General features: G+C 44.4%; 1 protein-coding gene across 3 annotated transcripts; it reads right to left on the bottom strand.

The window, feature by feature from the left end:
- Nucleotides 1-121: 121 nt before the first annotated feature.
- On the bottom strand, nt 122-20911 carry LOC309525983 (magnesium transporter NIPA4-like). 3 transcript variants are annotated; one of them, XM_082211811.1, is made up of 7 exons: nt 20431-20911; nt 11162-11410; nt 7850-7906; nt 6069-6159; nt 5015-5175; nt 788-4166; nt 122-739 (listed from the first exon to the last, which is right to left on the bottom strand). In XM_082211811.1, exons 1-6 carry the CDS (start codon nt 20474-20476, stop codon nt 3562-3564), a joined length of 1209 nt encoding a protein of 402 aa, XP_082067937.1. In that variant the 5' UTR covers nt 20477-20911; the 3' UTR covers nt 122-739; nt 788-3561. The 3 variants fall into 3 exon arrangements, with proteins under 3 accessions (XP_082067937.1, XP_082067939.1, XP_082067938.1); XM_082211813.1 differs by having other exon boundaries at nt 804-4166; XM_082211812.1 differs by having other exon boundaries at nt 122-755; nt 820-4166.
- Between the last annotated feature and the right edge of the window lie 642 nt (nt 20912-21553).

Here is a 21553-nt window from a genome sequence, read left to right as displayed (position 1 = left end):
AGGGCGCTGCAGTACCAGTATCTAATTAGCAGCACTTGCCTTCCTGGTTGGTCACAGAGCAAAGCTTACAGGAAGCAATACAAGGAAGCAAACAAAACTTAAAACAATTGAAATTTCCACCTTTTAAGAGTTTGTACAAAAAGATCTTTATTCTTCCCCTCTCCAAGTACAAATGAGTACCATTGAAATGCCATATGTTCAAACTTGAGAGTGGAGGGAGGGGGAAATCCAAGTTGTCCATCATAACTATTCACAAACTTACATTGATCTTATTTAACTGTAAAATACATTCATTAGGAATGAAGATCCCCGGAGTTTTAAAAGACCTTTGTAGACAATGAAGAGCACAGACTTTTAGCCCACAGTTGTGGGCTGCTATAGAGTTTTGAAATATGACCTCTCAACTGAGTTGGCGACTTTTCATTGATCTCTGATCTGTAGCTTGTACTCATTCAAGATCCATCTCCTCCCTTTTCCAGATGAATGTTATTTGTCAGCATCAGTGCCAAAGCCAAAATTTCTGGTTGATATTGGAACTCTGTACAGTGGTACCTCGGGTTAAGAACTTAATTCGTTCTGGAGGTCCATTCTTAACCTGAAACTGTTCTTAACCTGAGGTACCACCTTAGCTAATGGGGCCTCCTGCTGCCGCCGCGCCGCCACTGCACGATTTCTGTTCACATCCTGAAGCAAAGTTCTTAGCCCGAGGTACTATTTCTGGGTTAGCGGAGTCTGTAACCTGAAGCGTATGTAACCTGAAGCGTATGTAACCTGAAGTGTCTGTAACCTGAAGTGTCTGTAACCTGAAGTGTCTGTAACCCAAGGTACCACTGTACTATGATGGTGAGATGAACTTGGATGCACGTCAGTCTCTATGGAGCTCCACTCTCCAACCTTCCCATCAAATCTTATTGTAAGATTTCATTATGCCATTAGAGCTCAACATCCTGGAGGCTTCAAACACCACATTTTTTTTCATTCCAGAAGTGAAGAAAGGACCTCAAATTTAGAAGAAACTAGAAGCTCGTCAACTTTTCATACCTAGCATCAAACACACATGCCACCATATGTTTAGATGCCAATAATCTCCAGTTTGCCATTTTGTATTGGAAAAAGAAGCACAGCAGAATGAAAGTGAACCTTAGAAGGGTAACACTCTTACTGGAGTTCTTCCTTCTGGAATGAAGAACCACTGATTTAAATGTCAAAAAAGGAGACTATGTAAAGACAGGCAGAGCTTCTGTTTGTACTTCAACAGCTGAAGTATTACCAGCATGCAAAAATCAACTCTCATTGCATCCTAAAATTTCCTTTAAAGTTTTTGTCAGCTCTCGGTTAATGCCTGTGCTATCTGTATAAATCTTAGGATGCTGCTCTTTTTAAATGCACAGCTCTTGCTGCTGCTGCTGTGGAGACTGAGAAGTTGTCCCTCCCCATAGCAAGCAAATACCGTACATTTCTCCATGAAGTGGGAGCCTGCACTAGGCACTGTGATTTGCTGTTTCACAGGAGCAGAACACAGGATCAGGATGTGAATTTTATGGCACCCAATGCTTGTCATTTGCCCCTGAGCCCCTTCATTTAGAACGACCTTCTCCAGCCTTGCACTCTCTAAATGTTTTTGCCTGCTATATACATAGCCAGTCATGGACTCAGGGTTGGTGGGAGCTGTTGCAAAAAGCTTTGATTCTTCATTCTCAGGATTTCGATGCCTGTCCCCTAACCCTGCCTAATTTCTCTCTTATTGGTTTTCCACAAAAAGGGCATGTGCCTGTTACAGTACATTTTACAATTTCTTGGTCATCAAGGCTAAGCAAAAAGACTTTCATTGACCAAAGGAAATCTTACAAGCATTTGGGGAAATAGTGACAGTCATGGGACCCAAACCACTGTCAACTTTCATGACAACATAAATCCTGCAGACTTGACCCCAGTTTACACTGCCGTGATCACAACTGGGGATTTGAGCTGTACAGAAAGGTGGGGGTTTTTTTGGGGGGGGTCTACTACATACTTATAGAACTTAACATTGAAAATAAACACTAAAGGTTATAGCCACTTACAAATCTTATTAAGAACATAACTAGCATGTTGCCCCCCCATTAATGATGGCGTAACACAGTACCCCAAACAGAACTCATGAGATACCACCATCATTCTGGTACTTAAGGCACTTTTGAACATGGGGGGGCTATTGGCTAATAATATTTACATCACAACACCAGTCTCTCATATCTATCATGTTTAAAGCCCTAGCTTTTTAACATGGGTTCCTTGGGTGTGGGCCAGGGCTTTTCATGTTTCCCTGGCAGCTGTCAAGTCGTCAGAGTAACATGGGTACTGAGCCCAAGTGCACACAATGTGCAACCAAGCATGTTGCATGAGAAGTATGCTGCTTGTGGTGAGGAGAACTGCATTATCTTCCTGCAACCAAAAACTGGGCGCATGGGCAAGATTCTTACCACCACAGGAATGAATACTGCAGTCGACTGATTCTCCTTATGTACACTGTAAGGTAAAAGGTTCTCAAACACCCTTGGTTAGATGGCTGACCCTTTGGTATAATGGCAGAAGCTAACAGAAATACAAATAGCATTTTGTCTCACCAGAAGTTTACAAGGGATGAAGCATATTTCACAATTTTGCATTGGCTGTTATGCCTTTTCATAATACATTATTACATAGGCACTATAGTACAAGAAATGGGACCACTATCAGATTTGTCCTCTTGATACACACTGGCACTGTAAGACAGTTGCCACACTATCAGGGCAATAGGTTAATGGGTTAACTCCATCCACTTTTAAGCAGAACAACTTAATTACAGCAGAAGACCAAAAAGGCACTAAAGGGTAGTATGCATAGGCAGAAAGACGCATGCGATATTGTCCCAGTGAAATTGTTCCCTCTTTAGCGTACAGATGAGGCAATTGCATGATGGTGCAACCACCCTTCATCAGGAATTGTCAGGCAACAACAGAAAGCTAGTTGTCTGGGAAAAGAGTCCTAGCATAGCTTGATATCTGATCTAATTGGCTCATCAGAATAATGCCTTAAGTTATTTTCTGTTAACGCTTTCAGTAGAGGACTGAGTACCAAGGGTTGAAAAAGGCCACAAGAATTTTCCCTGAAGTTTCACAGGTCATGGACTTCAAATCTGAATGCTCTTTGTGGCCTCACAGCACCTCAGTATAGCCTCTCAGGGGAAGATCACGTTGGAGGAGACAACGTCATGCAAAGGGGCCAAGAAGCAACTTCAACCACAGATGGAACCAATCCCCACCCCACCCCCAAATGATTAATGAAAACCTGCTTGTCTGAGGCAGGCACAGTCAAAGCAGTCAAGGCAATTCCAGAGTGTGGGGTGTGCAGTGACATTCCAAAGGATGGGAGGAAAGGGTTACTGAGACAAAACGTGAGACAGCTAGTTCACGGTATTCAACTTGGTTGCTATTTCTCAGAAGATGCGTACCCGTTAATGCAAAATATAGCACATGCCTGTATTACCTACACACAGTTCAATCCAAGTTCCTGCAGCTGCAGGATTGTTGCTATTAGGTTTCAGCTGTAGATCATGAATACTTTGGGTTTGTTGTCAGCCTTGATTTCTGGATTATCCAGCTCTATCAGGATGTTCTTGTCGTCCTTGACGGCTGGGGCCTCGTCAGCATTTTGGAGGGTTTGTGGCAGGTTCCTCAAACTGATGTCCATATCTTTGAAGGCATGGAGTAAAAAGACCCCTAAAATAATGGTGAGGAACCCACAGACTGTCCCAATGATGTCCACCACAGACATGGTGACCCACTCCTTAAAGAGGATGACTGAAGTGGTGATGACAATGGTGGTAAACAGCACGTAGTAGATGGGGAAAACCATAGAGGTGTTGAAAATGTCCAGAGCTTTGTTGAGGTAGTTGATTTGGGTGGTGATAGAGGCCACTAATGTGAGGACAAGAATCCAGGTGAGTGGGTCCCTAAGAACAGGCCAGTGAGCGAAAAAGCCCTTAATGGCGATGCCTAGTCCTTTGACTGAAGATACTGAGAATGCTCCAATCACAGAACAGATGGTGAGGTAGATGAGAATGTTGGTCTGGCCGTAACGTGGGGCGAGGAAGAAAATCAGAACCAGGCAGACCGCCAACAGAATGCTGGCATAAGCAAGGAAACCTGGAATAATGAAAAGAAGGGGGGGTGAGGAATTCATCACCAGGTTGCGGCAGTTTTATGAGAAGCAGAGTACAAGTTGTGGCAAGGCAGTAACACACCACTAACAGGTATAAGGAGTTCAACTGATCAACCAATAGAATCCTAGCTGTAAGAAATGAGAACTATTCCACCTAAACAAATGGAACTAGGTGAGGTGAGTCTGCCAAAAGGACTGGCACAAAATGCAGAAAATAAGCACACATAAGGGCGGGATCCAGGGAAAGACATGTGCACGAGCTCTAATTCATGCACCTGCATATGTACTCAGAAGACCTATTTGGACATCTGCCTGAACAAGGTCTTAGAATGGAGGTGGTTCCCTCTCAACGTGGCCCTCCAGATGTGGCTCCCATCATCCCTGACCCCTGCCACTGCTGGTTGAGTACAGCAACACCTTGAGGGCCACAGTTAACAATTCATAACTTAAAATCATGGGAGGGCATCATGCGCCCAACATCACTAGGCACACAGGGTCCTCTTTAGACCACTGTGTGTTTTAGTGCAAAGAGTCTGAAGAGGGTTTCAAAGTGAGCTCTCCACATTTCACTTGCCCTTGCGTGTCCAATTTGGCAATGGGGCATGAGAGATCTGTGAAGGGGGCAATGTCTCCAGGAAACAGCAGCAGCAGTGCAAAGACATTTCAGGGGATGGCACTGAACCACAATGCTCACAAATAGGATGACAGCCATACTGGGGATTCAAAGCTGAAGTGACATGCCACTGCCATCCCACTTGAACAAGGGATTCAGATAATAAACTACATTTATAGCTGGTTGGTGATACCTTTAACCTTCTGCTTTTCTGGTTACCTGGCTCTTTCAGTTTAGAGGCCATTTCGTCCAGAGTGGTGACCTCCTCTTCTTCTGGAGCATGAATCACAAGAACTGTACTACCCACAATGCTCAGCATGCAACCAAGTTTGCCCAGGAGATTCAGCCGCTCTCCAAGCAGGTACGAGGACAAAATGGCACTGGGTAATAGGGGAGAAAAATCAATAAAATTGCTTTGGGGTAATCAACACACAGAAAACTAACGAGAAGTCAGAATACATGGTTGTCCCATTAATAACAGCCTTCTACAGAACTTTGGAAACTTCTTTCAGTGACAAACAGAGAGGCGTGTGCGATATTTGGACACTTTAAATCAGAATCAATCATCTAACTGACAATGGGCATGTTCAGATGCTCATATCTTAGCTTAATAAGCTGATATACTGATGAGCTTTGGGGACTCTCATGCAACCGGTTTGCTCCTCCAGTCATATTCTAGCTGCCATGTGTATCAGTTGATGAGGAGCACAGAGATGAAAGAGGGGAGCAACTCCACCCACACATCCCTTCCTAGCAGCCCTAACGCCCTTGAGGTTCATAGGGCACTGGGAAGAGGAAAACACTCGCTGTGACTTATTGACTGATTTCCAGCCCTGAGATTAATATTTAAGGGGTGCTGCTGCAATGCGTCAGGCTGCCACCACCACTTTGCACCCAAGGGGAGTTCATCCTTTGGGACCACTACTTTGGTGTTTCCACAACTCCCATCAGCTCCAGTTAGAATGCCCAATGGTCGAGAAGGACTGGAATTTCAGTCCAAAACATCTGGAGGGCATGAGGTTGCTGGTTGCTGTATTAAATGTACATTAAAGTCATTAAAGTCACCCGTGTGTCAAAAAGTACCATGCAATATCTGCTTTGGAGGGGGGGGGGGGGTTGGACAGCCAGGCTGAAGCAAATGTTTGGCTTCTGTGTACTGGTAGAAAGTTATCAGGCCATTTTTCTGTTTGCATGGCCAGTCATGTTACTACCACTGACATTTACAGACCTAGAATAAATATGGGAGGACAGAATAGAAACGAGAGGAAATCACCTTATGAGCACGCTCAGGGCTCCGAGCGGAGTAACAATTGTTGCAGGAGCAAAGGCATAGGCGGCAAAGTTGGCAGCTTCTCCTCCACCCACTGAGCAAACAGCCAAAGGATAAACAGAACATGTAGATTACAATGAGTGTTATTCCTGCTCAAGGGTTCTTGCTAATTTTGTTTGCATTCAGTGCATAGTTTGGCCCAATGAAAAAGAGCACTGGAGTTAAAAACCAGGAGAAAGATGGCTTTACACCAATCACTGTTGTGTTTTCATTTTTTTTAACAAGAAAAGGCATCTTAAGAGTCATGTTGTAGATTCAAGGAACTCCGTGCAAATGGATCAGAATCCAATATGGTGGCAGATGTGCCCAGCCAATTTTAGAAAATGGACCCGATCCTAGCAAACCAGACAATGCTAAAATGACTTTTCACCACCTTGGGTCAGTAGCTTCCAAAACCTTGGAGTACCTTTAAGAGTGTCATAAGCTTTCATGGACTAGATACAGGGGTCAACAAACTTTTTCAGCAGGGGGCTGGTCCACTGTCCCTCAGACCTTGTGGGGGGCTGGACTATATTTTTTGGGGAAAATATGTCCCACAAATAACCCAGAGGTATATTTTAAATAAAAGGACACTTTCTACTCATGTAAAAACACGCTGATTCCCGGACCATCCGCGGGCCAGATTTAGGAGGCAATTGGGGTGGATACAGCCCCCGGGCCTTAGTTTGCCTGCCCATGGACTAGAATCTGCTTCCAAGTCCTTCTGAAGTGGACTCTAGCCCATGAAAGCTGATACCAGGGGCAGCAACAATGTAGCCTCCTACATCTCCCACCACCCATCTCCCTCTGACCAGTGGCCAAACTGGGGTGGATGTGAGTCGCAGTTGCAGTTCAGAAGATATGAAAGGCACCAGGCTGCTTACTGCTGGCTTATTCCATAAGGTGCCTTGAGGCTATTTGTTGTTTTTGTCCAGCAAACATCTCTACTGAGGAGTGAATCATTTATACTGTGATGAGCAGGGCTGGCCCACCCATGAGGCAAGGTGAGGCGACCACCTCAGGTGGCAGAATCCACAGGGGCAGCAGATCTGGCTTCCAAGGAATGTATCGCCTACTGCTACTGCTGATGTGGCAACAACAGCTGTGTCACACTCCTTGGAGGCTGGATCTGCCACCTCCTCAGCAGGTCCCCCACCCCATGCCACCTCTACAGCAGCCTCTTGGTGAATAGGGTGCACTGCTGGTTTCCCACCCGTAGGGAGGAAATGGTGGGGGCTGCCCTATTGGGTCTCTTGGACACAATTCAGAGCGGGACCCTTTACTCCCAATGACAGTCTTTGATTCCCACTTCAGCCATCATATAAGGTTGATTTGATTCCCCAATTCGTTCCTGATGTAGATCTTAACTCAGCCCTTCTTCCAGGGGGAGGGCACCATTTTGTAGTTTGCTTCATGTACCAATATGTTTTAGGTTGGCCCTGGTGATGATCATTCCCTCCACCCCAACCTTGGTGATGAGCTCTATACATTCCAGTCCCCACAGGGAATCTGAAGAAAGCTGAATGCATGCTTCATGCAATGGTGGTAAAGACTGAAAGGCCATCTCCATATAGTTTAGTTTGATCACCTAGACATTTCCATGTCATTGTGGGAAAAGGCTCTCAAATAGCACTGCTAGCATGTGGAAATAGCCTCCACATGGTAGCGGTAGCGAATGAAAAAGAGGGAAAGTGATAAAGATTTGATAGGAACAAATCCAGGCTAGTGTGAATAACCATACTTACTGGTCAGCAAGCCAGCCCACCACAGCCAGTCCCTAAGGTAGCCATGGCCACCATCTCCTGGGAAAGCAAAAGGCACACATGCTTAGAGACTTCAAAAGGAAATAAGAACCACATACTAGGTAAAATTAAATAGAAACAAAAGGAGATAAAACACATGCAAAACAGTGGGTTCTGGGTGCATTTTTAACTTCCTTCCCAGAATGACAAGAAAGCATTTCATGTTCAAGATAATTATAGAGCACATTTTTGACACACAACATCATATGAATTTTAGCCATCCCTCCCTCCATCTTATATCCTGCCTTTTCTCCCAAAGAAGCCCAGAGTGGCAAACACATAGATAATAAAAATGCAATCAAAAATAAAGCAAAACATATTTAACATTTCAAAATTGTTAAAAACATTTCAAACAATGAAACACAACAAAACATGTAACAAATCACGTGTCTAAACAGGTCCACCAAAACAGAATTTTTTTTCACAGGTGTCTAAAAGAATACGATGGTGTTTGCCTAATGCCATTTGGCATATTATAATGCTTTTGGCCCAAGCCCTTTTGCACTCAATACTAAACTATGACGGGGTGGAGAATCTACTCTGGCTGGCAGGTCAGATCATTATCTCCCCAAATCTATATTAACAAATCCTGTTTTCAGGCTACCAAAAAGCCTGGTCAGTGTAAGAACAGGATGCTGGACTAAGTGGGCCATTGGTCTGATCCAGCAAGACTCTTCTTATATTTTTAAATATGTGATTGTGATGCTACCCTAATCAAGTATTCCCCCTCATATGTTTTCCATTGCGTGAGACTGGGGGAGGGGGATGACATCAAGGATGCACTTAAAAGATCCCAGTGCCTCCATTAGGATCCTGCCCCCTGACCCTACATGCTTTGCAGCTAAGTGCCTGCAGTTGAGAACCAGCTCTACTTGTGGAAGCTTCCTGCAAATTTGAGGCCCTGATCTAAAAGCTATTTGTCAATGCATATCAGTACAGTGACTCCTACCATAGCTAACGGAACATTATTACTATTCATAATAATGATATACTAGTTTTAGAACAAGACACGACACTGAAAAACAAGGTAAAAAAAAAGTTGTTGGAAAAACACAGAGTGAGATTATCAGCTGCTACACACAAGAATCCTGATTCCAGTATTTTATTGGAAACCAAAGCAGCTTAAGACTGAAAATAGGTACTAGTAAAACAGGAAGCACCACCTATCAATAGATGTCAGACTTTCAGGAATGTTAAAATGCAAGAGAAAGAGGGAGGTACCTAGATACCATGACAACAAATATGGCCTAAATGCCTAGATGGGCATGAGATTAGATAGGGTAGATACCAGGGGAAGAGAGTAGAACAGCAAAGTCTAGAAACTCCATGGTCCTGTAAGAGCTATAGAACCTGTGTGTGCTCTTCAAGTTCATTTCCTTTTAGCAGGGACTGCTGATATTTTTCTAAGAGAAAGAGCTAGTCTGTTGCCTTCAAGCTTTGCAAAACAGGGGAATTAAGATATTAACTTGAGAGCCTCCTTGCAAGCGCCTTGCACTACTACCACCATCCAAGATGAGACGAGTTACTTCCAGAAAAAGAGTCTTCTCGGTAGTGGCATCCCAGGGGTGGAATGCTGAAGAGGTTTGGCTGATGATTACATTATTGTCCCTTCAGTGTCAGAAACTGTTCCCAAATTTATTAGGTGCCATTCTAACCTTGCTGACTTTTTTGCTGCTTTTATAATTTTGTGGATTTCGCATTATTCTATTTTCTCCATTTTAAAAATTATTTTGGTAAACCATCCTAGGAAGATTATTGAGTTGAGGTATAAAATAGATTGTGAATGAATGAATGAATGAATGAATGAACCAACCAAAAAATAGATTTAGTTAAATGCACTTGGGGACCCACTTCTTCATTTTTATCATATCTGCATGGTGTTGCTGTTGAGACTCACCTTAGGTCAAGCTGTAACAAAGTAGTGCAGAGATAAGTTGCCAATGCGGTGCTCTCTCGATGTTGGACTGTAACTCCCATCAGCCCCCACCCAGCATGACCAAAGGTCAGGGTTGAGGCAAGTTGTTGACCAGCTACACCTGCCTACCCCTAGAATCATAGAATCATAGAATCATAGAGTTGGAAGAGACCACAAGGGCCATCGAGTCCAACCCCCTGCCAAGCAGGAAACACCATCAGAGCACTCCTGACATATGGTTGTCAAGCCTCTGCTTAAAGACCTCCAAAGTAGGAGACTCCACCACACTCCTTGGCAGCAAATTCCACTGTCGAACAGCTCTTACTGTCAGGAAGTTCTTCCTAATGTTTAGGTGGAATCTTCTTTCTTGTAGTTTGGATCCATTGCTCCGTGTCCGCTTCTCTGGAGCAGTAGAAAACAACCTTTCTCCCTCCTCTATGTGACATCCTTTTATATATTTGAACATGGCTATCATATCACCCCTTAACCTCCTCTTCTCCAGGCTAAACATGCCCAGCTCCCTTAGCCGTTCCTCATAAGGCATCGTTTCCAGGCCTTTGACCATTTTGGTTGCCCTCTTCTGGACACGTTCCAGTTTGTCAGTGTCCTTCTTGAATTGTGGTGCCCAGAACTGGACACAGTACTCCAGGTGTGGTCTGACCAGAGCAGAATACAGTGGCACTATTACTTCCCTTGATCTAGATGCTATACTCCTATTGATGCAGCCCAGAATTGCATTGGCTTTTTTAGCTGCCGCGTCACACTGTTGGCTCATGTCAAGTTTGTGGTCAACCAAGACTCCTAGATCCTTTTCACATGTACTGCTCACAAGCCAGGTGTCCCCCATCTTGTATTTGTGCCTCTCATTTTTTTTGCCCAAGTGCAATACTTTACATTTCTCCCTGTTAAAATTCATCTTGTTTGTTTTTGCCCAGTTCTCTAATCTGTCAAGGTCGTTTTGAAGTGTGACCCCTGGTGAACTTCATCTATCAGTTGAAGTTCAGTGGGTTTGGTGGAGAAAAGTGTCATACAGGCACACTCCCTAATGAACTGTGATTGGCTGTAGTTGCCTGTTCAGGCAAGGATTTGCCTCTGTGTAATAGGCAAAGGCCCTCAGAATCCAAAACACTTTGAGGCTCAAAGTCAGATCTCTCAGCAATAGCCAACATGATACCCTCAAGATGTGGATGACGATTCCTGTCAGCCAGTGGTCAGGACTGATGGGACTTGTGGTCCAAAACATCTGAAGGGCGCCATATTGGCCAGCACTGTCTCAGATACAACCAGAGCTCATTCAGAAAATAATTCCTCACCCACCTTCTGAGCCATTGAAACCATACCTGCCCTGGTGCCTCCTGTCTCCACAAGCCGACGCAGTCCTTTTTTCTTAAGGATGACGCTGCTGCCAATCAAGAAGCTGGAGAAGATGGCCAAGGCCAGGCCAATGTAGAAGCCATATTTGTCTTCTATCTGTACCATCCAGTTTGCGTTTAAGGTGATATTATTGTGGGGTAAGACTGCTGGGCTGACATTCCCAACAACCTGACAGAACGTCTGCCCAGAAAGGCATGTCAGAGCTAATAATGAACCTGGGAAGACAAGAAAATAGGAAGAGGGCAGAAATTAAGACTTTAAGCAAATAATACATTTGCTGCCTTTATTTTACGTGCCATGCTCAAAACATGCCATTATTTAGGTCTTTTGCTTCCTTGAAAGAAGAAAAGAAATGTCCCGCTAGATCACTAGAACACGATTGTTCTTAGAACATGCACAAGAACACAATTAGCTTTTGCACTTATTAGATTTCTAACAGTTCCATGAACTAATAAATGTAGTTACTGTATGGATGATGGAAGTAAGGGAATGTTACCTGTTCATCAGAATTCCCTCCTATGAAGAGTCATAGATGTTGCCAAACAAACGAACTGTACAGCTGACATAATGCTGTATGTCTTACAGTCTGTCTTACAATGTATTGCATCATATAAAGAAAGCATTTCTCAAAATCTCTTTCATACGCTTGTACTGAATCAGTAACATTTCATCACTAACAAATCATTTATCAAAAAATGTAAAACTGGAAAAACTTGACTGAGCTGCGACTGAGGATAATAACTAACCCCCCTTTTTTGCAAATGCAAATAAATCATGATTTACAGATTTATATGGGACTATATAACTGGTTGATTCAGACAATCAAATCTAATCTTAATAAACTGAGATATGAACACACTTTTTGTCCACCCTGGCAGCCCCTTCTCTACCCCCTTCATGGAGTTTATAATGAACCATAGTTTCCTGTTTCAGCTTTGGAACAGGCCAGGTTATTAAACTAACCTCAAACTGAACTTTAATATCCCATCTTGTTCCAAAGCTGGTAATCATAGTTTCTTCGTTCAGACTACGGTAAATGGGGAAGTGTGGCTAATTAGAGACTTCCTGGTTCGATTGCTCCTGCCATAAAGGAAGGAGTGAAAGGGATGCATTGGGCAGGAGAAAGGCTTGTTGAAATCTCAGCTTACTAAGCCAAGACATGATTGTTCAAATTGTGCCAACAAATGCGCTATCCTTGTTAAAGCAACAACACTGAGAAAGGCTCAAAACTTGTGAGTTTACCTCTGAAAATGAAATAAATAAATAAATCCTACCTCGGCAAGAACTGAAATAAGTTAACTAAATAAAAGTCAAAGTCAAACTAAACACTAGTGATACCTGGGTGCCATAACTCTGAAGTTTGCATGTCACATACATAGTTAACCACAGCCTGCTGAGTCCGCATAAACACAGTCACAACAGCAAGATGTTCCCACAGTTGCAAGTATAAGGCCAGTCACACCTGGAATGGCCTGAGCACGATATGAAGAAGGATAAGTGAGTAATTGTTCTGTAGCCAAGTAGAATACCTGACTTAGGCATGCTTTGTTCACACAAGCTAATAGTGATGCAAGACATCATGTGCTTATTTGCTTGCCACAGTGGCATAAATGCTTTGTATTTTGCGTGCTCAATTTTGGAGATATCCTGCCGAGTCTCTGTGCAGCAACTGAGAATAAACTTTTACCTTACCACCCACTGTCTCTTTATTGGCCTGGGAGGGACAGCGTTTTGGACTTGGTACCGGTAACACTATCATCTTCACATAGGAGAGAATAAAATATTCCCAGTGCAGTCAACATTTTAGATCAGTAGTGAAGAACTTCAGGCCTAGGGCTGAATATAGACCTTCAGGCCTCTCTGTCTGGCTTTGGGATCCTTCCCAGCCTGCATCCCTTTATTCCCAGCCTACTGCCTGGCTGGATGACAGACAGAAGTGGGTGGGTACATATGTATATGTACAAATATATAAAAGGATGTCATATAGAGGAGGGAGAAAGGTTGTTTTCTGCTGCTCCAGAGAAGTGGACACGGAGCAATGGATCCAAACTACAAGAAAGAAGATTCCACCTAAACATTAGGAAGAACTTCCTGACAGTAAGAGCTGTTCGACAGTGGAATTTGCTGCCAAGGAGTGTGGTGGAGTCTCCTACTTTGGAGGTCTTTAAGCAGAGGCTTGACAACCATATGCCAGGAGTGCTCTGATGGTGTTTCCTGCTTGGCAGGGGGTTGGACTCGATGGCCCTTGTGGTCTCTTCCAACTCTATGATTCTATGATATGTAGAAACCTTTAACTTTTATTTTAGGAAGGTAAGACCTGTTTCTCTACCCATTGTTGCCTCTGGTCCCACCCAGTACCACACACATGTGGCTCATGAAGAATTTGAGCCTTGGGCTGAAGAAGGTTCCCCTCAGGTTGGATAAAAAACCAGAGGGGAAAGAGAAAAGGAGAAAGGAGAATTTTGGGAGCATTGAATTGAAACACGCACTCTCTCTCAACACATACATACGCACAGACTGCTCTGCAAATAAAGCATGCAACATACTTTTAACTGGAACGAACACAGATACAAATCAAGTTTCATCAGTTTTTTTTTTATCAGCACCCAGATCTAAGGTGTGTCAGCTAGTGTGGGTGGGTATGGATGAGCCTCTCTGATTCCCAGACTCAAGACACACCCAAGGCACCAATTCATTTACACCATAATACAAGGCAGGTGGAAACGATTACACCTCTTCCATCTCTACAAAGCCACTCATTACTATAAATATCCTTCTTTTCCGTGACTAAACGGATTATGGATGGTTGAGGTGCAGAGTACAAACCTTACAACTCAAATAAGGATAGGTTGGGCGAAGATTTCTAAAGGTAAACTGTGGCCAAAGGGCTTGACAGCACCTGATCTCCGTGTGTAGGTTCTGCTTTGCCCTCTGGGACAGAAGAGAAAGGAGAAGAAGCAGGTGCTGTCAAAACTTGTCCAGACCTTTTGTTTGAGCTATGCAAAGTGAGTGACAGCTAAGGACTCCAATGCTTTGTGGAGGACCTGGGTTAGGGCAGTCTGATACTTGAACTATCAGAAGCAAAGAGGGAGGTGAAACATTCTATAATGTTACCAACTGATTAAAAAAACGTTGTTTGGCCTGGGCTTATGCCTTTAAAAACAGTATGATAGCAGATATCAGCAGATGACCCTTTTAATGGTTCAGAGATAAACACTATAACCTGCTAATGGCTGCCCCCATCTGAAAAAGTGGGTGGCCAAAAGACAGGAAAAGCCTCATGGTTGTTGCACCTCTGCTATGAAACCATACCCTCCAAGTGTCCCTATTTTCCAGGTACAGTACATCCCTGATTTAGAGAAGTCATCCTGGTTTCTGATTTCATCCTGGAATGTCCTGCAATTCCTTTGTTGTTGTTGTTCAGTCGTTTAGTCATGTCTGACTCTTTGTGACCCCATGGACCAGAGCACGCCAGGCACTCCTGTCTTCCACAGCCTCCCACAGTTTGGTCAAACTCATGTTAGTAGCTTCGAGAACACTGTCCAACCATCTTGTCCTCTGTTGTCCCCTTTTCCTTGTGCCCTCCATCTTTCCCAGGGTCTTTTCCAGGGACTCTTCTCATGAGGTGGCAATTCCTTAGGGTGTCCTTATTTTCATTGGAGAAATGTTGGAGGGTAAGAAGTTATCTGGCCCCTGAGGCGTCTGAAGGCAATCCTGTACTGTATAGGGAAGGTTTTTTAAAAAATGTTTTTAAATGTTTTGATACAGGGCAAGTCTTTTAAAAGATGCCCCGTGGAACATGTGTACTCTATATCCACGGGGCCTCTTTTAAAGGACTCACCCTCTATATGTTGGAAGCTGTCCAGAGTGGCTGGGGCAACCCAGTAAGATGTGTGGGGTATAAATAGTAAAAGTATCAGTACAGAATGGGATGTCCCTATTTTCATAGGAGAAATGCTGGAGGGTATGTGAAACTAGTGAACGTGGGAGGTTTATTCTGTACCCTGCCCATTGGTTTTCAGGATATAGGTGATAAAAATATTTTTGAACTAAATTGGTTATTTAATCATTTTTTTAAGAACCCTGATATGCTTTGTGTTTTGTTCCTTGCTATTACTATTTGTTTTGTACATGGTCGTTTATTGTAAATCCACTTTGCTGCAGAGCTGTATATGTGTTAAATAAATATATACAACATTTTTTTAAAAGCACAAGCACTCTGATGAAAAAAATTGTTGGCAGCCCAGACCCTTAAAGGAAAGGTTAAAGGAAATGGTGCGTACCCATTTGCAAGAGCGCTTTAAATGTGAGGGAGAGAAATATATACCGTACCTATGGTCTGATAAAACAGGGCAGGATTGTAGCTATGCTACAAATACAGTAATGCAAATGTGGTGTGGTGTTTTGACACTGGCAATTTGCCTGATACAGACCAGTCTTTGTGAGCCTGAAAACAAACAGTGAATTCTTATCTCCAACATACTCACAATGCCCTAATGTCATGTAGCCTTTTCCTTCCTCGGGGATTGACAAGAATACCAACATCCTCAAAAGCCCAAGTAAAAAAGAAAGGAGAAGGGGGAGGATTGAGGCCAGTTACAACCACACCAATTTATTTGCTCAGATTCTGCTGCATTCTGTGAGGGGAAATTCAAAGAGCACCACCAAATTTCAACCCTTTGCAAGAGAAATGAAATGGGATCTGGGACATGTCTTCTGTCTAGCCAAGGTGATAATGCTAAGGTGGAAGACTCCTGAGGGAACAGAATGGACTGTACAATTTCAGACTGTGGGGAGGGGGAAATCAACTTTTTTTGGGGGGGAGGGGGAGAATCAGCACCGTCAGAAAACCAGCACAGAAGAAAATGGGCTGAGATACTATTTTTCTCCATGCTGCAGTAGTTTTTTTAAAACAGTTTGTTGATTGAGTACATGTGAGAGTGATAAAAAAGGGTAACCCCAACTCCCCCAACTACAGCATGAAGCAGTAAAAAGGTAAAAGGTAAAGGCCCCCCGGATGGTAAAGTCCAGTCAAAGGTGACTATATCTCGCTTTCAGGCTGAAGGAGTCAGTGTTTGTCCACAGAAAGCTTTCTGGGTCATGTGGCCAGCATGACTAAACCACTTCTGGCGCAACAGAACACCGTGACGGCAACCAGAGCGCACAGAAATGCTGTTTACCTTCCCACCATAATGGTACCTGTTTATCTACTTGCACTGGCATGCTTTCGAACTGCTACGTTGGCAGGAAGCATGAACTAGTATAGCCCACTTGTGCATCATAAGATTCTTTCGCCTCAGTCTACGGTGTGTGTAGATCAGCCCTTCAAACTTCCATAAAAATCACAAAGGACAGAAGTAAACATTCAAATGTGCTGTTTAACTAGAAATTTCCAGCACAACCAACAACATATTTACTCACAAGTAGGTCTCACTTTCAATAGGACTTGCTCCCTTTTAGGTTTGCAGGTGTTGGCTGTTTTTTATCAGAAGCATTTCACCCTGTTCTTCAGCCAAATGAAAAAAGGCACCCAGAGGAGCTTACAACTATAATGACGAGACCCACAGGCAGCTGACCCACAACCCACCACCTTCTCAGGATACAGAGTGCAATACTGTATGTTGTCCAGTGAGCAATGCAGACTCAAATCGCTTGTCTCTTTACACCTTGGCCGTGTTTAGGGAGGCATCTCTATACTTCAATGGCAGTGTCACACACAGCAGCAGACATCTGGAACAATTCCCAGTCAAGAACGTTTTTAGTGAATTCCGGTCTTGAAAACATAGTTTCTAATTTTCAAGGAGAAAGTGATGTATATACTAAAGACTGATAGAATCTCAACGAAGGTCAAAGCCTTTAATTATGATACCCACTCCATAGCCTGCCATCCCCGCCAAGCCAGATATTCATAAAATCGCAAGCAGGTAAACCAACTGCCATGAAAGTATTCAGGATTATCTGATAAAGGAGAGAATGAAAGAGTTGTAAACTCATCAAAATCTGCCATACATCTTTCTTCCTTTGCTCTGTTTCACTCCCCCCAAATACAAATAAAATAAAAGCTTAGAAAAAGTATGCCATCCATTCCGTCCTAATCTGCAGTGTAAACTTCTTTGAAATTGATAGATTTAAAAAATCTGTTTATTCATCTTTGGATTCCCTTGCTGTAGCGCCTGACACCAAGAGTCACAAGCCAAGGTGATACTCAAACACTTGACTGAATCCCTGGAGGCTAAAAAGCCAGCTATTACTTTTTAGAAATGTTTATTGTGTATTAATTAATTTGATGCAAACTTTGAGAAGCAAATGGAATACATTATTAACAAGCTCCATCTTAGTTAAAGAATGGGATAATATTTTAGCCTCTGTTTCCAATGTATCGTTAGATTACAAATGATGTCTCATACAACAAGAGATTTTATTTTGAGTTTATTGGATTCCATCATGATTGCATAAACATGGACTCTCAGCGACAACATGCTGTTGGAGATGCAGAATGAATAAATATTGTGGAGAAAGAGTTAAACATTTCAGAAGATAACATCATTTTAAACTATATACTTAATATATGATGCCTGACTATCAGACAATGTAAATGGATTCTCCATGCACTCACATCTGCAAAAGGATTGATACTGATACATTGGAAGGACAAAAATATGGATGAAGTATCCTTTAATTAATGGATAGCTGACATGACAACTCCTGCAACCCATGAACGGATCGCTTTCAGGTGAAGATTAGGCATGGACAAATTTAATGATACTTTGGAACGTATTTATCGAAACCATAGTGATACATGAATCATCATATACTGAGGGAAACAATAAGTTTATCCATCTACATATATACAGTATAGTTTTGTATTTTATTGTTATTTTGTTATTGCTGTTTTCCTCTTCTTTTTAAAATGTTTTAAATATTTGGAAACCCAGCCAGATGGGTGGGGTATAAATAAGAAAATTATGGTGATGATTATTTCTTTTTCCATTTTATATTCTTTCCTCCGCTATTTACTTTAAGTCACTATTATAACCTCAATAAAATATAAATATTTAAAAAGAGCCACAAGCCAATAAAGCCACATTAATCCAGGGAGCAGCCATGCTCATCAGTAGAAGCTAACAGAAGGTAATCTTGAAGACTTATGGGTCATATGCTTCTATTATCTTTTACAGCCTATTTCACAAGAAGCCTATGACAAAACAGACTTGTGAAAGCAGATGTGGCTTTTGATCCTGTTTCAAAACATACTTAGCAAATTAAGCAGCAGCAGAAGGGCAGCAAAAGAAGCCATCTCTAATTACTTTTGCTTGTGAATGAGGAGGAAATCATTATACCCTTTTGGAAGGTGAACAGGGAACCCTAATCTGAGCAACACCACATTGTTCTGTAGGATTCACAAGTCACCACTGCTTTTCACCATTCTCACCACCCACTATGCACCCTAACCCTTCCACTACTCCCATAACCCTATCCTGGACTAAAAAGGTAAAGGTAAAAGGACCCCTGACCATTAGGTCCAGTCGTGGCCAACTCTGGGGTTGCGGCACTCATCTCGCTTTATTGGCCAAGGGAGCCGGCGTACAACTTCCTGGTCATGTGGCCAGCATGACTGAGCCACTTCTGGCGAACCAGAGCAGCGCACAGAAACGCTGTTTACCTTCCCACTGGAGCGGTACCTATTTATCTACTTGCACTTTGACGCGCTTTCAAACTGCTAGGTTGGCAGGAGCAGGGACCAAGCAACGGGAACTCACCCCGTCGCGGGGATTCGAACCGCCGACCTTCTGATCGGCAAGTCCTAGGCTCTGTGGTTTAACCCACAGTGCCATACTCAGCCATAATTCCCAATCAAGCCAGCACAATTTAAGACAAGGCAGCTATTATAGCTGAGCATGAGGGAAGTCTTCAGGGCTTTTTCCACTTTCTTATGAACTTTCTGTTTGTGGACATGATAATACTGGAGTAACTGCCCTGAGGGCCATAATGTTCCCAGCCTCCCATGCTTTAATCTTTCGTTTGCCCTTTTACCTGTGGGATGAAGGAACCTTTGACCCTCCCAGAGGTTGTCAGACTACATCTCCCATTGGCTACACTTGTTGGGGCTGACAGGAGTTAGAAGTCCAAGCTCATTGATACATCAGGGCACCGCGGCCCACCTGCCACCAGAGTTCTTGTTTTTTCCTCTAGGGGTGAACAGCTCAGTGCTAGAGAGTCTGCTTTGCATGCAGGTCCCAAATTCAATCCCTGGCATCTTCAAGTTGAGCTGGGAAACTCTGGGGAGCCACTGGGAGTCAGTGTAAACAATACTGGGCTAGACTGGCCAAGGGTCTGACCTGATACAATGCAGCTTCCCATATTCCCACAAGCGCTCACAAGAACTGACTGTTCCAAAAAAGATAGAAGAAGGAAATACACAATTACTTCTAATTCGATCTCACGACCACCTCGCTAGTTTAAGTAAAACACCCCCGGGAAAATCCTGCTCTTTAAGTTTGAGTTTCACCTGCAAAGGAGGAGACTGGCTGGGCTGATCGTGAGAACGAGCCCCCTCGCCAAACAAGCTTCTCCTTTTTATTTTTAATCTCTGCACCTGTCTCTTCAGGCGTACTTTGCACAATCGCTCGGCTTGCTTGCTTGGCGACCTACAGGCACCCGGAGGGGAGGAAACAGAGGAAGCTGCTGCAATCGCCTGGAGTAGCGAAGGAGAAGAAAACGCCACTTTCCCAAACCTCACAGTTACGCAAAGCAGGCCACTCTTCGGAGCAACACAGACCTCAAGGGCGACATGGGGCAAAAGGTTCTTGAAGACCTTATAAATCTTCTGATCTCCCTCTTAAAATTATATGTATTCCAGCAAAAGGGGGCAAAGCGATTATTTTAATGGGTTTGTCTGCCAGCGTGGGAAGGACTGGTCAGTTTTTTTGGACCAGGACTCGCCTGATGGAGATGGCAAGGTCTCCCTAACCCTGGGAAGTGGAAGCAGGAAAGGAAGAAGAGGAGAGCAGCCGAGCAGTCTCTTCTCCATCTCCCTCCTCGAAACCCGCGTGTGGCGGCCAAGCGAGCCAGTGGCGTAGCGTGGGGGGTGCAGGGGGGCCGGCCGCACCGGGAGCAACATCTGGGGGTTAGGGTTAGGGGGCGCAAATCCACGGGTTAGGGGGCACAAATTACTTGCCTTGCCCCGGGTGCTGACAACCCACGCTACGCCACTGAAGCGAGCGCTCTTACTCACCGTTGGCGCAGCTACTGTTCACCCAGAGCGGCTCCGGTCGCTCCATGTGCTCCTTCCTGCCGAGGCTCAGCAGAGATCAGCGCATCCCCGGGAGAAGCGACGCGAAGAGGACGCGGCTGCCGGAGACGGGACCCAAGGAGGCTGTGGGTGCGATCGCTTCTTCCGCGCCGCCGCCGATCTTCGCTCGCTCGCTGTTCCCAGAGGGGCAGCCCTGCCAGCCTGTTGCAGCGAAAACTCCAAGGAGCCTCGTTTGGCAAGAGCACCTTCAAGACTAACAAATTCTTGGGACGGCCTCTGCGCGCTCTTGGCTCTTCTCCCTTCGTCAGAGACTCGAAGTCAAGCGGCTGGCCTCGCCCCAACCTGTGGCGAGCGGAGAAGTTGCCCTGGGCGAGAAAAGAGAAGCGGCTGCTGAGATCACACCTGCCCCAGCCGGATCCACCACTCCTCCCGGTCCGGGTTTTCTCAATCTGACTCCGTCTCCCCCTCTCCAGAGGAGGGGCTTTGTGCCCACGTGCTCTTCGGCGCCTACGCGCGTTGCGAAGCTTCCTTGCTCTGGGGCGAGTGGGGGGGGCAGCACAAATCCGGCAGGTGCTCGTGACTCCCGGGGTCAGATGCCACACATGTCGGGTTCCCTTGTTTCATGGAGAACCGCTAAGGTGAAAATGGGGGGGGGGGGGCTTCTCATACCTGAGTTCAGCTCTGCCTGGAAAACAGATGCTTCCACTTGGTGTGCGCGTGTGCGGCTGGAGGAAGTTTCTTTAACTTGCACTCTAAAAGTGGGAAATCCACGAAGCCTCTCTAGCAAAAGCAGCAAAATAAAATGGGCCTTGGATGCCCATGACTAGTTCGCACATGTTTTGCCAACACATATATAAGTCAGGGGTAAGGTAAAGGTAAAGGGATCCCTGACCATTAGGTCCAGTCGTGGCTGACTCGGGTTGCGGCACTCATCTCGCTTTACTGGCCGAGGGAGCCTGCGTACAGCTTCCAGGTCATGTGGCCAGCATGACAAAGCCACTTCTGGCGAACCAGAGCAGTGCATGGAAATGCCATTTACCTTTCCGCCGGAGCGGTACCTATTTATCTACTTGCACTTTGACGTGCTTTCAAACTGCTAGGTTGG

The sequence above is a fragment of the Podarcis vaucheri genome (genome assembly GCF_965113315.1).
Source record: "Podarcis vaucheri genome assembly, chromosome: 2".
Classification (NCBI taxonomy): domain Eukaryota; kingdom Metazoa; phylum Chordata; class Lepidosauria; order Squamata; family Lacertidae; genus Podarcis; species Podarcis vaucheri.
This window is presented reverse-complemented; position numbering and strand designations above follow the sequence as displayed.